Source organism: Rhipicephalus sanguineus, chromosome 2, assembly GCF_013339695.2.
Source record: "Rhipicephalus sanguineus isolate Rsan-2018 chromosome 2, BIME_Rsan_1.4, whole genome shotgun sequence".
NCBI classification, from domain to species: Eukaryota; Metazoa; Arthropoda; class Arachnida; order Ixodida; family Ixodidae; genus Rhipicephalus; species Rhipicephalus sanguineus.
Genome location: NC_051177.1, coordinates 145,888,008 through 145,907,479, shown reverse-complemented (window position 1 = coordinate 145,907,479; position 19,472 = coordinate 145,888,008). Strand labels below are relative to the sequence as shown.

Genomic DNA, 19,472 nt, shown 5'->3' with positions numbered 1-19,472 from the left:
TTCGATGGAGGTGAAGTGCTAAAGGCCCGCGTGCTTAGATTTAGGTGCACATTAAAGAACCACCGGTGGTCGAAATTTCTGGAGCCTTCCACTGTGGCGTCTTTCATAATCATATTCTGGTTTTGAGACGTGAAACCCCAGTTACTTTAATGTCCAAACCTTGTGAGCAGCACCTCTAACGAACAGCGGTTCCCAGAGGTGTAACTGTCCCATGGTGTTTGGAACCTGAACTAATTGTGCATTGAGGAGGGCACACAAAATGAATTAGTCATCACTGTGATAAAAATTTTGAAATATTTTTATGCAAGGTTCAATACAGCAGTAATGTACTGCACATCTACAGTAGAACCTCGTTGATACGTTTCCGAAAAAAACGCGGAAAATAAACGTACGATCCGGGAAAACGTACGATCCGAATCCAGTAAAAATTGAGGCTGACAAGCCCATATTGAGGTGCAAGGGCAAAAAACATTTATTTCTCAAAAAACATGGAGGGACTCTTCGATTTTCGAAGTCCTGGCATCACGCTGGCAGCCAGAGGTCAGCCAGCTAGTTCCGGCCCTGGCCGAAAATAACGTCGTGGTCACGTTTATTGAAATCCCGAGACAACCCGAATATTGCAAAATCGAACTCTGAGACAACCAGCGTAAACGTAAAGAAACGCTACCGCCATGTCAGCAGACGAAACTTTGCGCCGCATGAGCGTCGGTTCTTTCTGCATTGTCGCTTGGAAATATGGGGCTAGGTTTGCCGAAGAGCAGAAGTGATATTCTCGAACATACGCATTTGGGATACGATCACGTACGTTCGAAAGATCACGCGTGACTCGCCCCGTCCGTGAAGAAAACTGCCGCCCCTCTAAAGGCTTAACAAGCTCAACTCTTCGCAGTGCACGTAACAATCGCGGTACAACACGATATGCGATATCTCGCGAGAGTGATAAGCGTCCCCGAAAGCGACAGCTGTTCGCGGCTATCGCATACTACGTCGCACACTCGCGCTGATCTGTTTGCGTTCTGTCTTAACTTGAGACATGCGCTGGTATGTTCGCCGCCACTCGTTATCGCACCATCTCGCACGGCGAAACGGGCTTTAAAAGATAACGCCCGGCGTAATGGCAACCGAAGGTGAAGTCCTCAAGCGCCCGCACTGCGATCTGTCGAGTCCTCACAAAGATGGCGGCGAGCGCACATCGTCTCGTTTTTGGCGTCTGATAACCAGAAACCTCCTAGATATCTTCCAGAACAAATCTTTTCTGTCAGCTTCTGACGACCCGCTGGTAGGCAGAACTGCCCAGCCAGAGAAATACGAACGCCGACTGGAATTGCGCCGGGCGGAGCAACCCAAAAACGATTGCGCTCCGGGAGAAAAGTGTGCGGGAAATTATCGGCCATATTGACTAGGCACAATGGCGGCGTTGCTATGGTTACGGGTCGCGGCGTGTTGTGCAGCGGTGGCGATGCGGCAGCGGCATGTGCGTTTCCGCGGCAAGCCGTTCGAAGATTGTGACGGCCCGCGTCGCCGCGTGGTTGACAGAGAGCGGCGATCGAGCAATTCGGAAGAGACGCGGAGGGGACAATTGAGCAAATCAGAGAAAGCACGGAGGGGGGAAAGGCACTGCGGAGAAGCTGCCGTCGCTGAGAGGGCCTTTTTTTGCACACCTGAATGAGAGTTTCCGAGTAGAAAACGTATCATACGACCCCAGTTTTCCGCGGTGCTGAACGTTGCTGCCGAATAATCGTATTTTCCGGGAACGTATTAACCAGAACATATTACACACAGCTGTATTGAGTTATTTTTAATTTTCGCGATTTCGAGCGTAGGAGCCGGGAAATCGTATCAAGCGGGAACGTATCAACGAGGTTCTACTGTAGTAACAAAATGCAACTATTTGGTAGGGTTTCTAATGCTTGCAGCCCTCGGGAGGGGGGGGGTGACATTGCACCCCCCCCCCCATCATTTTCATAGACAAATTCCGGAGTCTCATTCCTGCAGAATTTGCCTCCATGATTTGTCCATGGAAAAAATTCTGGAAGTGGGGAGGGAAACTGTCACTTGTCCCGTTAATCGGGTTGGCAATCGTCGGGCGGATTCCAAGGGCTGGCGTCACGGCCCTCCGAAAACGCACCACGAAAGGGCGCACAATTTAGAGTTGGTCCTTTTGGTTCGCCAGCGAACGCCGGTTGTGGTCCAAAGACCGAGTCAGAGCCGAGAGTTGATAACACAAACGAAAATGAAATATATTCTCTATTAAGGCAGTACAAATATCACAAACACATGCCCACTTGGCTGTTACCAGTTACAACTTCACAATATAACTCAGATGGTGTTTGCACAACGGGAACTAAACAAACAGATCACACGCTACAAATGCAATCTCATGCATTACAACTATTCAAGGACAGTTAAAGTCCTGAATATTCAACGGCGTATCCAGTCCACAATTCTTGGACGGTAATTGAATGCTTCTCTTCTAGGAAACACTCACGCCAACTCCAGTGGTGTCTGTCGTTGTCTCTTCCGTCGACGTAACTTGTCACGGCGCACACGGCGTCGTCCTCCAATTCTTCCAGATCGACGATCGACTGACCGCACACCATCATAAACACGTCTTCTTTGGCTGACGGGGCCACACTCAGCATAACCTCACCATCACCTGACTCACTCATTCACTCCTTCACTGACTACTGCTCGTCGTCGCACACTTTTATCTCCTCTCCCCAGGGTTCTAGAAGCGTCAGGAGCGTTCTCTGTCGTGTAGCAGAGCCAAACTTAGGGAAAGGGCGAGAGCTTTCTCGTAGGTTCGAATCGCGGCGGCGTCACTCGGCGATGCGTCACCCCTTTCCTCTAGAAACCTCCAGGCTCTGCTGGGCGTTTGATCTGAGACTGCTAGTGGGCGAGGAGGATGCGGCACGTCGGCGCCTTTTGATGCTTGTTTTTTCGTCGTTCGCGCTTCTTGGGCGAGCGGCTCGCGCCGTTTGAAAGCGGCCGTGCACGCTTTAAGAACGCGCTTGTTTGTGACAGTAATGGGCAGGGCTAGTGTGCTCCTGCTCCCATGTAACTGATGCCACTGGTGGTGTTTTCTGTTGGAGCCAGTGCACGAAAACACTTCTCTCACCTTGTTTTTTTTTTTCTATGTAAAATTGTTTCCTTGTAATTTATCACTCTTTACACGTCCACTTTAATGCAGGAACATCAACTGCACCAGCCTCGCCTGCCTTCACCAGAAGACAGCCGACGAGGTGATAGCAGCTGTGCCGATGTCGTGGTACGATGACGTTTCTGCACAGTTGCCACGCAAGCATGAAATGACAGCACCAAGTCTGGTTGTCGTTGATGGTGAGAATTATTGCACATTACTGTAGGCTCCCCCTTAAGTCAAACACGGAGGGACTTTGGGAAAATGTCAGCAGAAGTTTACCACCGTAATGGAAGTCATGGCACATTCAACTGGTTGTTACCATGCCTTGACTCAGTTTGCAATGATACAGAGCTCTCTCGAGGTTGGAGCCAGAGGAAGTGCGCCTGAACCAAACATTCAATTGCTCCTAAAGCAACTGGGGTGGACAGAAAGCCAGAATTTTCTTAAATCACATTTGCACTTCCAGTTCTAATGTGAGGTGGGATTGCACTGTGCTTTCAAGAAGTAAGGTGAATGTGTGCCAAGGGCCTGATTTCAACCGTCCGAGTGCAAAGCATGTCATCAGAGTGCTCAAAAGCAGTCAGTCAGAATGTACTATCAGTCAAACTTACCAGGAATCTGGTGGAGGTATATGGACCAGGGGTTCTCAAACTTTCTATCCTTGGGGAACCCCAACAGCTTCCCCAGAGTACCATGGAACCCCTAATTTTTCTCTTTACCTTTAGCATGAAAGAAATTTGGGGGTGGTGGTGGGGAGGGTGCAATCAAAGTAATAATGCTGCCGCATTGGCCTCTTATCTTTAATCTCAAAGGCCATCACTGTTGATGTGGAACTTGCAGTAATACATAGACAGATTTGCGATTCCCCCCACCACCCCCATCGTGCTGGTCCGCAACTGACAAAGCGCCCACTGACCATACTATTGTCACACTTACGTGGCGGTCTTGACCCGTAAGCATGGAGACGAGGCGACTTGAAAAGAAATAAACTTTATTTGAGCGAACTTGTGCCCATAAAAGAACTGCGTGAAAAAACTGTCGGTGGCCTCGAAACGGCCTGTGCGGTTCAGCGTCGGCGGAAGGAATGCCCGCCCTCTCTTCGCCGATACCCATCAGTGTCTCACGTGGTCCCACTGCTTATCAAAAGCATGCCCAGCGCGCGAGCGACGGAACGACGCGCTACCGACGCCACACTGTAGATAAGCTGAGGGCGGTGCTGCGCGAAGAAGTTGGCACCAACATAAACGCACGTGGCAGTGCTCCCCCACGAAAGAGCATCGTCCCGATGCTACGAAGTAATCAATACAAATGAAAGTGGAAGCTTTCTAACAAATAGTGTAGGAAAAAAAATATACACATCACAAAAGATTGTCCGTGAGTCCGCTAACGCTGGAAAAACTTTTTCATGCGCACGACATGCACGACTTCAGGGCGCGCCCGGCGTCGTTGAGATTGCGCAACCCCATCAGGAACAACTTCATACGTGAGCGGCCCCAGACGCCGTGTGATCTTGTAAGGTCCAAAGTAGCGACGGAGGAGCTTCTCGCTGAGACCGCGACGGCGAATTGGTGTCCATACCATTACACGATCACCAGGTGCGAAATCCTGCTCGCGGCGTCGCAAGTTGTAGTGCCGGGCATCGGCGTGTTGCTGCTTCTTTATGAGTGTTCGGGCAAGCTGGCGGGCTTCCTCTGCACGTTGTAGAAATCCGGCAACATCTTCGTCGATGTTCTCATCATCGACGTGTGGTAGCATGGCGTCCAGCGTAGTCGTAGCGTCTCGGCCATGAACAAGTTTGAAAGGAGTCATATGAGTTGTCTCCTGCTGCGCCGTATTATACGCGAACGTCACGTTGGGGAGAACTTCGTCCCACGTCTTGTGCTCGACGTCCACGTACATAGCGAGCATATCGGCAAGCGTCTTGTTGAAACGTTTCGTGAGGCCGTTTGTCTGGGGGTGGTAGGCTGTCGTACGGCGATGACAGGTGTGGCTGAAACGCAATATCTGTTGTGTGAGCTCTGCAGTGAACGCCGTTCCCCTGTCGGTAATAAGGACCTCAGGTGCGCCATGACGGAGAACGATGTTCCTCACAAAGAATCTTGCGACCTCTAGTGCACTCCCTGACGGTAACGCTTTCGTTTCGACGTAGCGCGTCAGGTAGTCCGTAGCCACCACTACCCATTTGTTCGCATTGGACGACGTCGGGAACGGACCAAGCAGGTCCATACCGATTTGCTGAAAGGGCTTCGTTGGGGGGTCAATTGGCTGCAGGAGTCCAGCCGGCCTAACAGGTGGGGTTTTGCGCCGTTGACAGTCGCAACAGGTTCTTACATAGTGAGCAACGTCGGCGTTGAGACGCGGCCAGTAGTATTTTTGCCGGATTCTTGATAAAGTACGAGCGAATCCAAGATGTCCGGCGGTCGGCTCGTCGTGAGACGCCTGCAAAATCTCTTGCCGCAGATTGTGTGGCACGACTAAAAGGTACGTCGACCTATTCGGTGCAAAGTTCTTCTTCAAGAGTATGCCATTGCGGAGGCACAGTGACGAGATGACACGCCTGTACATCCTTGGTGGTGAATCGGTGTTGCTCTCCAGGAAGTCAATGACGCTGCGTAGGTCGGGATCTGCGCGTTGGTTGTCTGCGAAGTCACTAGCACTGATTATCCCGAGAAAACCGTCGTCGTCATCGTCGTTAGGTGGAGCTGGTTCAACGGGTGCTCTGGACAGGCAGTCTGCGTCTGAATGTTTTCTTCCCGACTTGTAGACCACTGTTACGTCAAACTCCTGTAGCCGTAAGCTCCAACGAGCTAAGCGACCGGACGGGTCCTTCAGGTTGGCGAGCCAGCACAATGCATGGTGGTCGCTGACCACTTTGAACGGCCTGCCGTACAAGTACGGTCGAAATTTTGTGACTGCCCAGATGACGGCCAGACACTCCTTTTCAGTTGTCGAGTAATTGCGTTCAGCCTTCGAAAGAGATCTGCTGGCGTACGCGATGACCTGTTCCTGTCCGTCCTTTGTTTGAACCAGTACAGCGCCAAGCCCTAAGCCACTTGCGTCTGTGTGAACCTCGGTGTCGGCGTCCTCATCGAAATGACCAAGTAGTGGCGGCGACTGTAGCCGTCGCTGAAGTTCCCGGAAGGAGTCTTCTTGTGGCTTCTGCCACTCATAATTCACGTTGGATTTCGTGAGGCGAGTAAGGGGCTCGGCGATTTGTGAGAAGTTCCGGACGAAACGCCTGTAATAGGCGCAAAGTCCCAGAAACCTCTGCACCGCCTTCTTGTCAGCTGGTGGTGGAAAGTTTGCGATGGCGGCTGTTTTCTCTGGGTCAGGGCGTACGCCATCACGATTAACTACATGGCCTAAAAACAGAAGTTCTTCGTAGGCGAAGCGGCACTTCTCTGACTTTAACGTTAGACCCGACGATTTGATTGCCTCGAGTACTGCCTGTAGCCTTTGGAGGTGTTCTTCAAAGTTTGCTGCAAAAACAACGACGTCGTCGAGATAAACGAGGCAGGTTTGCCACTTGAGTCCTGCCAAAACTGTGTCCATAACTCGTTGAAATGTGGCGGGTGCAGAACAAAGTCCAAATGGCATGACTTGAAATTCAAATAGGCCGTCCGGTGTAATGAATGCGGTCTTCTAGCGGTCTCTTTCATCGACTTGAATCTGCCAATAACCGCTCTTCAAGTCCATCGAGGAAAAGTACTTGGCACTGCAGAGTCGGTCAAGAGCGTCATCGATTCTCGGTAGTGGGTACACATCTTTTCTCGTGATGCTGTTGAGTCGGCGGTAATCGACGCAAAACCTCAGTGTACCATCTTTCTTCTTCACGAGTACAACGGGTGAAGACCACGGGCTATTCGATGGTTTAATGATGTTTTCGCGAAGCATTTCCTCGACTTGTGCTCTGCTTGCGTCGCGCTCTCGTGGTGAAACGCGATATGGGCTCCGGCGGATGGGTCGGGCAGATTCGTCGGTGATTATACGGTGCTGCGCAATTGGCGTGTGTCCGATTTTCGATGACTTTGAGAAGCATTCGGCATAACCCAGAAGAAGGCTGCGTAACTTTTCTTGCTTGTGCTCTGGAAGGGCAGGGTTGACGTCAAAGGTCGGGTCATCTTTCATCACCGATGATACGTCGGCGGATGATTGTGACAGCGTACATGCGCTTCCTACTTCGTCAATCTGTTCTACAAATGCGATCGTCGTGCCTTTATTCAAGTGCTTGTGCTCGGAACTGAAGTTAGTTACGAGAATGTCTGCTCGACCTCGATGTAATTGCACCACGCCACGTGCGACACATATTTGTCGATCTAAAAGCAACTGCGCATTCGTTTCGACGATCACGACTCCGGCTGATTTTTTTTTTCGTTTCGACGGATGCGAAGACGCTTGTACGAGGTGGGATTGTCACTTCATCTTCAAGGATTGCGAGGGGGGCACTTTGGTAGCCGGTGCTTTCCGGTGACAAGGATCGTTCACTGGTAAGCGTAAAAGATCCCGTTTTGAGGTCGATCACTGCACCATTTTCGGTCAGGAAATCCATCCCAAGGATGATGTCACGTGAGCACTGTTGCAAAACGACAAAGTTCACTGGGTACGTATTACCGTGAAAAATCACTCGCGCGGTGCAACGTCCGATTGGCGTTACGAGATGCCCTCCTGCCGTGCGAATCTGTGGTCCGTCCCACGCAGTTCTTACTTTCCTCAGATGCGCTGCAAACGGTCCGCTCATCACTGAGTAATCGGCGCCAGTGTCAACGAGCGCGGTTACTTGACGTCCGTCGATCATGACCTGTAAGTCGGCACTTGGCGTACGGCTTCGGGGTCGAGTAGTGATCGATTGTGCGGTGTGTCGCTTGGACCGGTCACGGCTGCGTCGAATGCAAGTTTCGAACTTGGGCGTTGTCGCGGTGTTAAGTCGTAGTGACCCAGTGTCGGATCGTGGCGTCACGTCGTCGGGTTGTCGCGCCGCGGCAACGGTTCGTGGCGTTGCTGTTGGAGGGTCTTGCTTGGTTCGCTGGGAAGTGGCGTCACCTCCATACGTCGCTGTCGTTAGTTTCCCTGATGAGGGCTTGGAGATCGCTCTCCTGTTCCGTAGAAGCGCGCTGGGTGCGGCGACTGGGTGCGGCGTGATTGCGGTGAAGGCGACCTGGGGCGGGACTGCGCTTGTCCTTCCATGTCTCTCAGATATGCCTCGATTTCATGCGGCCGCTGGCCTGGAAGGGGGCGGGGGGCGTTGACGCTGAAACCTCGCAGGCCCATCCGGCGGTAAGGGCATGTTCGGAGCACGTGGCCGGCTTCGCCACAGTGGAAGCATAACGGGCGTCGGTTTGGTGTCCGCCATAGGTCGGCTTTGCAGCAGCGGTCGTGATAACGGCGTGTAGGGCTGGGGAGGCGGTGACGGTGTGTACGTATCAGTGCGCGTGACTAGAGGCATCTGGCTACGGATAGCATCGGCATAAGTCATCACTGCGGGCTGCGGCACTGGTTGCAACACCGTCTGGGTCGGAAATGCTGTTCCGAGCGCCTGATGCAGCTCGTCGCGAATGACGCTTGTCAGAGGTGCGACGTGTGGGCTAGCCGCAGGGAGCAATTTCTGAAGTTCTTCGCGGATTATGGTCCGTATGGTCGCACGAAGACTATGAGCGTCTGGTGTATCAAAGTCCACGTTGCCCGAAGAAACAGCTGGCAAGCCGCGGTTGTATTGTCTGGCTCGCAGGTCAAGTGTTTTTTCAATGGTTGCCGCCTCTGTGAGAAATTCTGCAACTGTCTTCGGCGGGTTGCGAATGAGGCCGACGAACAACTGTTCCTTCACGGCTCGCATCAGGTACTGGAGTTTCTTTTCCTCAGTCATATCGTCGTCCACGTGTCGGAAGATCTTCTGCATTTCCTCGACAAACACAGTTACAGGCTCATTGGGGTGCTGCTGACGGGTCTGGAGCATCGCCTCAGCCTGTTCTTTTCGGTGGGCATGTGGGAATGTAGATGCCAGCCGTCTTTTAAAAATGTCCCAAGTCGTCAGGGAAGTCTCCTGGTTTTCATACCAAGTTCGGGCGGAGTCTTCGAGAGAGAAAAAGACGTTGCGCAGCTTGTCTTCTTCCGACCACTTGTTATACGATGCGACTCTCTCGAACCTGTCCAGCCACTCTTGCGAGTCCTCGCAGGCGGAGCCATGAAACTTCGGTGGTTCCTTCGGTTGTTGGAACGTGAACGTAGCGGGAGCAGCGGTGTTTGTCATCGTTGTTGAAGGATGCGCTTTCACGTGTCGTTCAGGGTCTTGCAACAGTCCGTACTCCGGCGGCAGTCCCTGGCGCCTTCGACTGGTTCGGATTTCTCCCGGGTTCTCTACCTTCGCGGCTTCGGTGCGGTCGTCTTTGGTAAGGGGCTAGCTTCACGGCTTGAAGGGGGTGTGCCAACCATAAGCACCTCCACCAAATGTCACACTTACGTGGCGGTCTTGACCCGTAAGCACGGAGACGAGGCGACTTGAAAAGAAATAAACTTTATTTGAGCGAACTTGTGCCCATAAAAGAACTGCGTGAAAAAACTGTCGGTGGCCTCGAAACGGCCTGTGCGGTTCAGCGTCGGCGGAAGGAATGCCCGCCCTCTCTTCGCCGGTACCCATCAGTGTCTCACGTGGTCCCACTGCTTATCAAAAGCATGCCCAGCGCGCGAGCGACGGAACGACGCGCTACCGACGCCACACTGTAGATAAGCTGAGGGCGGTGCTGCGCGAAGAAGTTGGCACCAACATAAACGCACGTGGCACTATGTTAAGATGGGTGAATAGTAGTAAGTTTGAGGTTTGAAGAAAATAGTGATTTGGTCGAATAATTTTTCATTGAATAGTTCGAATAGTGTATATCACATATTATTAAGAGAAATGAGCATTTGTGTCATGACCCTATTAACTTGCCCAATATTTTTAAGAATTGCCACTACGCAAGTGTGAATGTCACTTTTTTGGTTTGAAGTGAAGTGGAAGCAACTTTGAATAGTAGCAAGATTTATATAGGAGCAGGGTGCAAGTTATAAGTGGTACAATAAGTTATGTTTAAAAAATTACTATACTTAGTGCATATAAGCACATATAACACGCTTTTAAACTTTAAAAAAAATTGAGGTGAAGGTAATATGTACGTTTAACCTTGAAATGTGGCTTCACGGCAGTGTGGATTTCCCTTGAAGGGGGGGTTTCACGGCATAGCACCACCACACTGCAGAGAAACCACCTTTACAGAGTGGTTATATGCACTCAAATGTACATACATTCGTTTATTGCGAATAACATTAATTTGTGTTGAGGCAAATTTGAATACTGTAATATTCGAAGCAGCCAAATATTTGCCCATCCCTAATACAGTGCATGCTTTAAGCACAGTGCTGCAAACAGTGTGTTCAGGCAAACGAAGTGCTGGACTTACAAAAGCCTGTTTTATTTCTCTCACACACATACACACACAATATGCATGCCAGTCACTCTGCAAAATGGCCGTCAATACACCGGTCGCGAGGCTAAGCCAATGCTTGTGTAGCTCATAGCCACTGCCTCTTGCATGTATCAAAGCACTCGCTGCACGTTTCGATTACAAAGCTGGTGTAGTGCAGTGGCAAATCAGCGGGTATTAAAACTGCCACATGAGCGATAACACACCATTAGCCACAAGTAACTCTCCCCAAGCGCCTGTTAGCCGTTTAGACAGCCAATATCATCTTCCACCTCTCAGGAGCAGATTGCATTTGTTCTGACCACTTGCAGAAACCCATAATGCCCTTCACAGAACCCCTTGGTTTTGCAACACCCAGTTTTAGAACATCTGCCTGAGACCATTCAAAGTATTGAGAATTCATGCTGACAGCTTTGTATGTTATAGGTACTTTTTCATCATTTACATAATGCACACTTGAATTCACACTGACGCTTCTTTTGGCATTTGCCTTCTTCTTGACCACATGCAGCACTGCACCATTTAATTTTCATCTATCACAGTATCAGCATGGCAATGTCAGACTCTTATCTGATTGCATCGATGACAAAGGCATGCATGGTGTCAAGCGCATACTTTATTTTTTCATACAGGTTGGCACTTATTGCAAGGCTGAAACGTGCCAGTGATCACACTGGACTTTTTTAAAAAGGTCGCCGTATGCGTTGCCCAGTCCCATACCGCGTTGACAATTTAGCGATAGCCAAGCGAAACCATGCGTCAAGTCATGCACTACTACACATGGCGACGCAAAGGTCGCATGCGTGAGAGCTCTGGTGATGCAACCACACTTGTTCCCGCACCTCTCCTTGCGGCCACAGGTTCTTTTTGACTGTTTCGAGGTGTGGCGCACATCCATTGTGGTCACCATTAAAGAAACAATGCATCATAGTGCGGTGATCGAGCACATGTTCAGTAGCCTTTAATGGCACCCGTGTAACTTGTATACAGTAGAACCCCGCTGTTACGTTCCTCACTGCTGCGTTTTCCCGGCTGTTACGTCGTTTTCCGCCGGTCCCGGCATAGCTCCCATAGGATACAATGTATTGGGAACCCCGCTGTTACGTTGTAACTGTCGGACCGTTCCCGTATGATACGTCGCGAAGTGTGCCCGGAGCCGACCGAGTGACTACGAAAGAGAGCGGCCATGGTGCATTTTCACGCAGCTTGGCCTCGTTTTACCGTAATATTAGCCGCATGAAAGGCGCAAGCAACAGAATCTTTCAATTGATGCAAACAAAAGCATGGCCTTCGAGATTCAAATTGCAAAGATGGCGTCTAAGACGTAACTGCTCGCGAAAGCAAGGCATTCGAGATTGGCATTTACTATTGATGAAAGCATAGCCTCCGAGATTTGCATTGCACAAACATGGCGTGTATGACGTAATTGCTTGCGAAAGCAAGGCCTTCGAGATTGGCATTCACTTCTGCCATCGCGTTGGCGTAGACTCATCATCATCGTTATTTATCGGAGAACGGGAGGAGTTCGAGCTGGTTGGAGCTCGCATGGTCGTGCGTGCGGTTCGCGGTCGGACTCGCCGCGCCGGTTGTGATTGCGTGTGCTTAGTTCTTTCATGCCTACAGCTGTTGGTGTTAAAAAAATCACATACGTTGATTACATTTCTGTGGGTAAGGCCGTCCTAAGCTCCGCGTTTCTATCCATCGACTAGATCGCGGCTGAGTGCGCCAATTTTCATGCTGCTCGTAAGAATTGAAATAAAATTCTGTACCACTAAATATTTTGCCGTTTTTCCTGTTTTTCGGCTCTTACGTTTCCCGCCTCTTACGTTTATTTCCTACGGTCCCTTCAAAAAACGTATCAGCGGGGTTCTACTGTACCGCATTCATGGCTAAACGGTACGAAGCAATGTGATACCACGGTGTTTAATGCTGGCCACCTCACAAAACAGGAAACGTGTGGCGCCGTAACTGCCATCACCGCGATGGTAAATTCAGGGTGCAATTATTGCTCTAGAAGAAGAAAAAAAAATCGTTCTCTGGTTATAGAATTCAGGTACGCGACCATTATGCAAATAGGGTATTTTATTATTACAGTGAAAACTCACTAATTCAACCACTGTTATTTAGGAAAATCCGATAATTCAGATGTACTCTGTGGTCCCAGCAAGCAATGTATTCTTTAACGCCATCAAACTCTCGTTAATTCGGTTATATTTGGCCATAACCTGGTCAATTCTGACAATCCTTGGAGCACGCCAAGCGCGAAGAGCCGCAAATGTGCGATGCAAAGGAGCGAAAATGGCGTTCATGAACAACCGAAACTTCTATGGGCCTTCAGAAAGGCGTGGTCGCCATCCACAATCTTACTACAATCACGTTACTGGCAACGAAGGCTTCAGTGGCTGCAGTAAGCTTGTTTCGTTTTAGATTTTACTCGGCGCACGCGAACTCGGATCGCGTCAATAGAGACTGCGGTGAAAGCTGCCACAAGCAGTAGTTTCGTTTTCACCGCGTGCCTTCAGTACTGCGTAGTCGCCGTCCATGATTTGCATCAGCAAGCCTGGTTTATTCAGCCGCAGATGCCAGCAGTTCCTACTCTGAACGTAGGCCGTGCGCATGCCTTCAGAACTCCATGGACGCTGTGATCGTGCCTTTAGCGACCACGGTTTCATCCATAGCGGATGCGGCCCTCAGTAACTTAGGTTTGACTTCGGGTAATGCTCGCGCAATGTCCTAAAACTCAAACATGGTGGATGCTGCTGAAGATGAAAAGCTTCAGCCGTGGTCCGCGCGCTGGCATAAAACCTGTTCGTTACGTTGTAGTCACATTGTGAACAGCCGCAGTCACATTGTGAACGAAGTCACGAATGATGAAAATTGTGGCTTTTTATGCAAAATAAGTACTGGATATGAGTGTTCATCAAGAAAATGAAAATGTATTGATTAAATAACCACTTTATTGTTTTCTTGATACTATCGATAATTCGGCATTCGGTTAATTCGAACATTTTTCCTGTCCCGTGCAATCCAAATTAGTTAACTAACTTTTACTGTATTACTCTTTCCAAGTTTCTGCTTTTTTTTTTACACACTACAAATGAGAAGAGCAAACCTTTTTTTTTTTTACAGGTGTTTTCATCAAGGACTTTGTCTATGAGCTGTGGGCAGCTGAGAACTTCACACGAGTGCCTGTTGTAATAGGTGAGTGCATTTTTTAAATTGTGTGAGGGGTACAGTGGTGTACCACTGGCTTATTCATACTGGCAATTAGGGCTCAGTCACCCTGGCAATCAACAGAGTTCACGCAAGTGATTAGGACTGACTGCTAAGCCAGCTAATCAGGGTGACTCGGTGTTCACACTTTCAAGTGTAATCAGCCTCGTGATTGGTGCATTTGGTGTCTGCTTGCACCGCCATTGCATCTCATAAAATAAGCTAACATCCTGTTTCTCTGCACCTAGTTGTTTCACACACTTTGTGACTGCAGTTGCAGGGCTGTAAAGTTGAGGAGTGAGCGACTGAGCAAAAAAAGGGGGGGGGGGGGTACTTTTCAGCCAAGGTGACCATGCATGACCATCTTGGTTGTGTGACCTCCGTGAGCTGTCAGTGCCAGTGAGCCTTAATTATCAAACATGAAAGCACGGCAACCAAATTTGGGCTTCGTGTGTTACGTTTGATAGTTTGCCATATTTCTGCGTATTTATTACATTGAGGTTTTTGACTATACGTGCTAAAAAAAGAGACTGCACGTGCAACGAGGGCTCTTTTCTTGGTGTAGGTTCCAACCTGCAGGAGTTTGCCTCTCGACGGGTGCTTCCCGAGGCCGACCAAGTGGACAGCGCAGAGCTCAGCTCTTACGTCAGGGACCGGCTGGGAACTATTGACCCCAAGCTGGCGGATAAGGTGCTGCAGATGTACGTGCACAACGACACAATGCCAGCAGAGCAGCTACACACAATGGTAAGGGCAGTATCCTTGGCGAGTGCAATGTCGGAAGCCATAGAGTGACTGTTTCCAGAGCAGGAGAGCGATTATCATAGGCATGCGCTTGGACCTGCTTTGGGAAAGGGATGGAGTGTCACCATAGCCTGACCATGCAGCTCCTTCCCTCGTGGATTTAATGCCATACGTAGGAAATACACCCAACTGCTTTCCTAAGCTGGTATCTGATAAAGTTGTGCGTACTCTACATATTTTTAGAACTCTTCATCATCATTTCAACTGAGATATATGAGCTTCTATGTGCTGCTTGCAAAATAATAAAATTTGCCAGACCCTCTTCCATGCTTCATAGGTATGGTGATTTGGATTCTTGGATCATACCGGACCTTTTGTATTGAACTTACTAGGTACAGCAAACATTGATGCGAGTGGTGTGTAAAAGGTGTGTGTGAGATGTATGCACCTAGTCACATTACTTGATAGTTGTTTTTGTAATTGATAGATGAGCACCTTTTGTCTGCAATGCGCAGATCTCCGATGTTCGCGTGACCTGTCCACTGGAGCTGCTGACTGGTGACTTCATCAATGCCACTGAAGGGGCAAGGCCCGCACACTTCTACATCGTCGACTACTCGCCAAACATTTCGCTCTCCTTCTCCACGAATGCTGAGCCAACCAGGCTCGCGCAGCACGGGCTGGACGTGGCAGCCATCTTTGGCAAGATGTCGTCTGCCGCAGGCTCGTCGGAGATGCATCGCAACGACCTGCAGTTCGAGCACAACCTGCAGAAGCTGTTCCACAGCTTTGTGCATGCTGGCACGCCATCTCTCGGCTCACAACCCCTCAAGGAGAGCCCATTCGTCAACTACATCAGCGCCAACGTGCGCAGTCGGGCATCCCAGCATGAGCCATGTGCCAGTTGGGAGGAGTACGGCGTGTTCCCAGAATATGCCAAGAAGAACTGATCTTGCAACCTGTGTGTCTCCATCATAACTTCTTTCACCCATCATTTGTGATGATGCTCGACAAAAACTTAAAAAGGCTGGTCTCTTCACTGGCGTTACAAATAATGTTGGTAAATCCAGTTGGTGAAGAACCGGAGGAGAAAAAAAATGCTTGCCATTATCAGAATGCAAGCTAGTTCCTGTAAGTTAATGTAATGATTTCCAACTGCTAATGGCTGCTAAGTAATTGCTTAGGCAGCTTGTTATGCTGTCTGGAGGAGGTGTTATTATGCCATCATGGCAATTTAGGACACCGCTGATTGCATAAAGTCAGTGCCCATCATTGGCTAGTGCATGCGACTCATCATCGAACAAGTATATTACGGAAATTCTTACATCCATCTGGTGCTGTAAGGATGCCACACGGAAAATTACTGCAAATGTCCCCAGGACCCTCGCATATGCATGTGTGCGCAGCTTCGTGGTTGTGTTTGCTTCTGCTACAGGGAGGGAGTTTAGGGTCTCAAGATGTGCTGCTACTGGTCACCTACCAGTCGAACACATGGCTTTCTTCAAGGGTGCCCTGCCTGAGCAAGGAACCCCGACAGCATGCGAAATTTTTTCAATATCTCACGCGCACAACCAGCCTCAAGAAAGTGGTTCTGGTGGCTGCTTCCATTGTCAGTTTCTTGTGTGGCATTCCTACAGCACACAAGCGAAAGACGTTTGAATGAAGAAATATGGTGGGGGGGGGGGTTAGAGTGAGCAGGAGAAGATGGCATTTCCAGGTGACCCCATAATGGTGACCACAGTGTTGGTCAGGTGGGTTCGATTCCCATTGCCACCTGGCACTCGGCGTTTTGAATACTCCTATCTCCAGAAGGTGGCCTCTTCTTTCACTCCCTTCCCCAAGCGATAATGCACCGTGCTCCTTTATGGGTTGCAAAAATAACACCTTTCCTAACCACTATCGCATAATGGTGTGGTGGCACCCTTGAAGAGAAGACGTTAAAGTCATCTTGAGTAGCAAGAATAATATTGGACTGGCTTTCACCTTAACAAAGGCTGGTGTACTATGAGCATCGTCTCTACTATGGCAAAGCACCAGACCACTACTGGGCTTGTACCTATAGCCCGGCATAGGACGCTGTTGTGAGGACTAAGCATCAGGTGCCACCACACCATGTATCCGTCTCTAACTAAACTGGTAGGGTTGGATGAAAGGGTTTTGAATCGGCTGCACGCCACAGCCTTGCCTGCACATTATCAGCAATACTAAATTGTGAGGTCTCTGCATGATCATTCATCGTCCTTGTTCTGTTCTTTGTGCAAGGCAACTACTCAGTCTTGACTCGTGAACTAAGTACTGTGCACTTGCTCTTTTGTGTATCCTTCTGTTAATGAACGTCGTTTATTTCGAGTGAGGACTGCAAGCATTGCAGAGAGAAAGCAAGCATCCAGCAGTTTCGTACTGGGTGGATGCCTGCAAGGTGTCAGTCATAGATACCGTGCATCCTGGAGCGCACGGCGTCGCAAGCCAGCCACACTGCCAAAGGTTCGCGCATAGAAGCGAATAGCCACTGTGCATGTCCATTTGATTCTTCAAACTTGTAGCCACACGTTTTGTGCAGTATTTTTAGTTTGTCCGTTTGTTCAGTATGTCGCCACTATACTTTACTCTTTTGTTCTGCATGTGCCAACTTGTCACGCAAGCCGAGTGGCAAAGTTTTTTTAAACGGATCTCGCAAGTGGTGGACAAGACGTGCAGCTGTAGCATGCACTCACTGCCCTTCATCATTCATTGCTCATCAGAGAGTGTGGGACATGTATAAAGCTTTTTTTTTCTTTTGTTCCTTGCATCAACACTTGTCTCATCTCTCATGTTTATCTCGACTTTTTTTTTTAAGTGTGTTACGTGTGCATCTGCGCAGCATCTCATCTTTCTGTATAAGCAAAATAAAGACCAAAAATAAAGTCTGTATCACAGATTTTCTCTACCAGAGTGGTGAATTCAGAAATGGTTGACTGGTGCTTCTTGGCATCACAAAGCTATGAGAGGTGACGTAGTGCATGGCTCTATATTATGACCAATCAGTTTCAACACTCACTGAAAGCTCTGTAGGCAAGTGTCTGCGTTCTGTAGGAGTACAGCTGCTGTGACCAGCAATTATATTATGTGACTATAATATAATTTTTAAAGTCCATAACTTCAAAAATTATATTATGGGGCTTTACGAGACCAAATAAACAATTGTGAGGCACGTTGTGGTAGGGGGGGGGGGGGGTCTCCAGATTAACTTTAGCCACGTGGGGTACAAAAACGTGCATCCAAATGTAAGTACACAGGCATTCATGCATTTCCATGTGAATAATTATGGTGTATATAGACCATACAAAATTGCATAGTGTGCACAATTCATACTGTGAAGCTCATTTCACGATGCGGTGCACAAGTCACTTTGACTCTGTAGTTCAACCTAAACAGTACCATAACTATTCAGTAATATTTTGATCTAATATGCTTGCCATCATACAGAAAGGGAATTTAATTACCTACGCTCTTTTACGCTGCCAAGTAAGTGGTTGTCATGGCTTGAACAAGCTAGCAGGAGAATGCTTGAACAGGAGTGAATAAATATATTGATAATATTTTAATCTCTTATTTGGTGAACTTCATCCCACTTCAACTGTTAGCCAATTTGACCAACTTGTACATTGGTGACCACAAAGTGGTACCAGCTAACTGTCATACTCTTTGATGTGTTGCCCCCCACCACGGTGGTCTAGTGGTTATGGCACTCGACTGCTGACCCGAAGGTCGCGGGATCGAATCCCGGCCGCGCGGCGGCTGCATTTTCGGTGGAGGCGAAAATGTTTGAGGCCCGTGTACTTAGATTTAGGTGCACGTTAAAGAACCCCAGGTGGTCGAAATTTCCAGAGCCCTCCACTACAGCGTCTCTCATAATCATATGGTGGTTTTGGGACATTAAACCCCAGATATTATTATTATTATTATTGATGTGTTGCCATTCGTCAAGATCTACCCAAGACTTCACAAGTACTTTGCCATATCTGGCAAAGTTCCTTCACAGTAAGTCATTCCAAACACTACTGTGTTCAAGCCAAGTACTTTAATAACTTTCACTGTCACCAATGGAAACACTGCTGTATTGTATTGTTTCTACCAATTCTTGTTGTGCGTTCTGCAAGCATGTTCATAAAGCTGCCTCAGGTCTATGATGCAGGCTGCGCTGCTGACTGTTCTTAGTGTTACAGTGACGTAAGTGCTTGGAATTTCCAGCGAGTATAATGCTGCCTTCACTGATGCCAGTGTCCCCGTGCACATTCTCACCGACACTTTCTGCTTCAAGGATTCGATGAAGGCTGTATCATCCTTAATAAACATTAGGTACCAAGTGTGTCACCAAATACTACTACTCTGTCAATACTCCCTCTCTGGTTACGCCAATGTTCTCCTCCACAGCTTGTTTTATTTGCCTTAATGTAATTGTAGGGTTGTCTTCAACACATTTTAGGCTGCTGATGATCTCATTTCCAAACTTCCTCAAACCACCACCTCACTAGGATGTTTCTCTGCAAGTGGCGGCAGTGCATCTGGCAGTTTCGATGTCTATGCCAAGAGTGTTTGACAGTTGCTTTACGTCGTCACTACACCTCTAGATGTCCACAATCTTCACTCTGTCGAGTTAAAGGGGTCATGAAGCACCCCTTGAGCTTGTTGAAAAAACACATCCTGCGGAAAGCTGACACGGCTATGAACTGCTCTGCCAAATATTACAGTCGTGCGCGCCGCGTAAAGGCCACAAGTGGAGCGTGAAGTTGCCATTTCCTCAGGCGCCCTCTTTTCAAACAGAGGCCGGTTCTCACTCTCGTCAGTGGGCAAGGCATCTGCACGTTGACGTCGCGGATCTGCCAGTTTACGTCGCAAGAGACATAGCATGCTTATTGGCCGACAGCCGACATAAATTG

At 48.9% G+C, this 19,472-nt stretch overlaps 1 protein-coding gene across 1 annotated transcript in view; it reads left to right on the top strand.

Moving 5' to 3' along the window:
• Nucleotides 1-17,470, top strand: part of LOC119383765 (neurotactin) — a 39,780-nt gene extending 22,310 nt beyond the window's left edge. The window contains exons 5-8 of the mRNA XM_037652066.2: nucleotides 3,191-3,339; nucleotides 13,726-13,797; nucleotides 14,375-14,556; nucleotides 15,069-17,470. Coding sequence (XP_037507994.1) covers nucleotides 3,191-3,339; nucleotides 13,726-13,797; nucleotides 14,375-14,556; nucleotides 15,069-15,503 — 838 coding nt within the window. The 3' untranslated portion in view covers nucleotides 15,504-17,470. The remainder of the gene's footprint in view (nucleotides 1-3,190; nucleotides 3,340-13,725; nucleotides 13,798-14,374; nucleotides 14,557-15,068) is intronic.
• The last annotated feature ends 2,002 nt before the right edge of the window (nucleotides 17,471-19,472 follow it).